This window comes from Charadrius vociferus, unplaced genomic scaffold (assembly GCF_000708025.1).
Source record: "Charadrius vociferus isolate BGI_N301 unplaced genomic scaffold, ASM70802v2 scaffold7, whole genome shotgun sequence".
NCBI classification, from domain to species: Eukaryota; Metazoa; Chordata; class Aves; order Charadriiformes; family Charadriidae; genus Charadrius; species Charadrius vociferus.
This window is the reverse complement of record NW_009649308.1, coordinates 437,233-441,025: the sequence shown is the minus strand read 5'-3', so window position 1 is coordinate 441,025 and position 3,793 is coordinate 437,233. Positions and strand designations below refer to the sequence as shown.

Sequence of the window (3,793 nt, the reverse complement as noted above, 5' to 3'; positions counted from 1 at the left end):
TCAGCAGGATGGGCCTCAAACTGGCATCTGATATTTCTGCAGAGAGGAGAGAGGGAAGAATTAAACCAACCTGAGTGCCCGCAGGACAGGAAAGAAGAGAGATCCACCCATGTAGGAGAGCGAACCCCGTGTGTATTGTTACCAGATGAACATCAAAAACCATGTCCTGCAGGTGTGAGCTGCTGGACAGCCTGGAGAGGCATGGACCAGAAAGCAACCAAACACACTGCTCCAGGAAAGTGAGGTTTGGGAGCTGTTTTTTAAAGAGATGGGGTCATATGTCTCTGCATCCCAAAGCAGGGAGCCTACCAAAGGCCAAGAGGGAACCATAAGAGATGTGGAGGGAGATGCCTCTACATTTTGCTCCTCACCTTTTGGAGCTAAGATTCCTCCTGCCTTCTGTTGGTCACCTTTGCCCACTGCTCCCCAAGCATCTCTCCACTAGCCTGTCCTACCTTCCAGAAGAAAGCTAACTACAATATCTGCCCCGTCCTCTCCTCTTACAAAGCAAACCACTGGGGCCTTTGTAAAGGGATCCTATTCCTTAGGATGTTGTAGACCCTCACCAACGTTCAGCCACCCCAAAAGACAACCCAGGACATTACCTGCAAGAGAAATCCTGTCAGGGATGTGCATCCGAAAGGAAGGAGAGACATCCTCTGTCACTGGTTCCTCATCCACAGGGCTGAAGCTGTCTGCTACCTTCAGCCTGTTGGGAACCTGCATCCTTTGATTGATGGCTTCTGTGAAGAGCAGGTCACAGCGGACTCGGTTCAGGTCCAGTCCCCAAAATGGCCACATCTTTTTTTTCTGATTTCCTCAGATTGCTTGAGCACCCTGGGGTTTCACACACAGGAAAAGAAAGCTGAGCCAGAGCAGTAGCAATCAGCTCTTCCAAACTGACACCCGCCCAGGGACAACACACATGCTATAAGACAGCTAAAATACAGGCAGAAACAACCCAAAAAGACAGACGCTGTTAGAGTTGTCCTGGAGAAAGTGTTGTTCCACGAAGCCCAGCTGGTGGGGAGAAGGGCTCGGGGCCGCTGCAGGCGGGAACTGCTGGCTGGCAAGGTGAGAAAGGAGAAAACGCCTACACATCCTGGGAGCAAAGGATGAGCTTAGCACCTACAGCCTCAATGAAAGGGCAACAGTTCAGCACACCTGTGGGAGAAGAGCTGTTCAGTGTACCCTAAAAACTACTGGGGGGAGGAAAAAAAAAAAAAAAAAAGATTTACCATCCAGAAGTAAAGTTTTTTGCAGGGCTGGGAACACACTTTTGTGTTCATACACCTTCAAGGAAAAAGGAGGTTTTCTAAAAACAAAACACATGTTTTGGTGATAGGATTCCAGGTTACCACAGGACAAACTGAGCACTAAACTCTCCGCACACACTGTCACTGCAGTATCCCCCAGGGCCATACCCCATTCCCCACCTGACCCAGCACACACCTCCTTGAGTGACGCACACCAAGCTGAACAAGATGGACTTTGCCCCGAGCAGAGCTGCCAGATGCTGAACGAGAGAGGAAAGAAAAGCACACGTCAGCTCTCCCAGGCCAGCGCAGGCTCGGCTCTCTCCCAGGAGGGGACCGTCACCGAGGAGGGACACAGTCCCCAGCTCTCACTGCTCCTGGGGGCAGCTGACATCAGGATCAGGACATGGGACATGGACTCTATCTGGGGCTTTGCAGCTGCGCAGCACGCACGGCTGCCCCGTGCCTCAGTTTCCCCTTTGCCAAGTCCCGGGGCTTTGAGAAGTGCTCTGGGGCCTCAATGTCTCAAAACATTCACTGAGCGATGTGAGCAGAGGGCAATCAACATCCATTTTTGGGAGATAAGCCTCCCAAAAAACCACTTTCCCGGCTCCTAGCATACGCACTCTTTATTCTTTCTCAAAACGCTGCAACCGAGGAGAAAACCCCAACAAGAGAGGGCTGCTGAGGCTGCCAGCCCCCAGTCGGACCCCAGCGTTGCCCCAGTGTCCCAGACATGCCACGCGCACGCACAGCCCCCGTGTACCCTCCTTGCTGCTGCCCTTTGAGCTCGCCATGCCCAAAAAGGTCCTCTTTTGCTTCCAGTTCAAAATCTCCAGCGTAGGAGGAGCCGCCTGCTCCAGCACAGCCCAAGCAGCCAGAGGAAGGAGAGGTTTTCCTCTTCAAAGCTCAAGGGGGGGGGGGAACAGGAGGAGGAGAGCAGGCAGGAGCGTGCAGGGGCCCTGCCTTCTTTGATCACGTCCGGGGACTATATTTAGCAGCCAGGTCTCAGAGGCTGCATTTCCAGCCCACCAGGCTGCTCCCAGCCGGCAGCAACCAGGGCTGCCCACCACCACCCCCCTCGCTGCTGCTTCTCGGGGCGCTTCAGACCCTCTTGCCTGCCCCAGCCCCTTGCCACCTCCTGGGATATCACCCAGGGGAGAGGAGCAGAGGGAAATCCCTGGGGAGCAGCACCACCTCCCAAAGCGTGAAGGACCACATGAGACATGGCCCCTGCGCCACCGATCCCATCCTCTGCAGCAGCCGGGCCCTGCAATGCCAGGTACAGGAGCGCGGCAGAACCGGCTCCGCGTCTGCAATAACCAGCACTGCCAGCGATCACCTCCCTCGCGCTGCTCTCCTCCTCTGTCATTAAAAACCTTTTAATTAAAGAGACACAAATTTGCCCAGCATCAGCTGCGGCTATTTCCTGCTTGCAGCCACGCAGAGATGAGCTCTCCGTCTCTGGAACTGGGTCTGCCCCAGAGGCACAGCGGGAGACACGCTGTGCGGGGGCACAGCAGCCCCCCACTGCCCCGCACCTTCTCCACCACCCCTCCTAGACCCAACACTGGCATGGGTGACACCAACCCATGGGTGTCACAACACACGCGCACACCCTGTTTCTCCCCAAAACCTCGAAGAAAGAGGATTTTTGCAGGAACCCCCCCCCACACACACACACACTCGGGAGCAGGGCAGTAAGTCCTGGGATGATCCTAAAGCAGTGTCAGTCCAACAGGAGGAAACTGGATCAGACGCACAGCCACACAGTCCGCAACCATGAGGACCACCAGGTTTCTCCTTCACATTTTTGGTGCTTTAGAGGAACGAACACCCTGCGTTGCTTTCTCAGTCTGCTCTCCGGGAAACCAGTATATATTAAGAACAATAAATCTGGAAAGGGCAGATTGGTTCATTTTCTAATCACTTGCGAAACTGCTGCAGCTCCCAAAGAGCAGAGGGATGGGAGGGAGTTAGAAGCAGGCTCTGAGAGACTAAAGCCATTAAGAAAAGAAAAAAAAATAAATATCAGCTGTCAAAACCTGTAAGAACAAAATGCTTAAGTGGCTGGGTTTCCTCCTTTAACTTTCTTTAGGTCTTTTTCTAGCTATTGCCAAGCACCCCCCCCCCTCCCCCCCCAACTCCCCTCACCGGCGGAAGACGACTGCTTCTCAGCCTCTGCTTTGGCACTTTCTTTGCTTTTACAGCGACAGGGAATTTCCGGCACGCTAAGCCTGTGAGTGGGTTTAAGTCCTGCAAGCCAGGAAAACCTGCCCTGGGGAGGGGAAACCCCAAAACCTCCCTCCCTCTCTCCACCCCTCCCCAGCCCAGGATGCTCCAGAGCTCCCTACGAGGCAGGCGGGGGCGGGAGGGGGGTACCAGCCTGGTCCAGCACCCCCCTTCTCACCCTTCAGGACGGGGTGCTGGGGTGAAGAGCCTCAGCTAGAGGAGCTGACCTCGCTCACAGCTCTGCCCTTCAGCTTGGAGCTGGAACTTGTCACGGCAGGGAGGGGAACGGGTTTTGTCACCCGGCT

At 54.8% G+C, this 3,793-nt stretch overlaps 1 protein-coding gene across 1 annotated transcript in view; it reads right to left on the bottom strand.

The window, feature by feature from the left end:
- FATE1 (fetal and adult testis expressed 1) overlaps positions 1–801 on the bottom strand; it is a 6,255-nt gene extending 5,454 nt beyond the window's left edge. The window contains 2 exon segments of the mRNA XM_009889248.1: positions 2–36; positions 606–801. Coding sequence (XP_009887550.1) covers positions 2–36; positions 606–801 — 231 coding nt within the window.
- Positions 802–3,793: the final 2,992 nt, after the last annotated feature.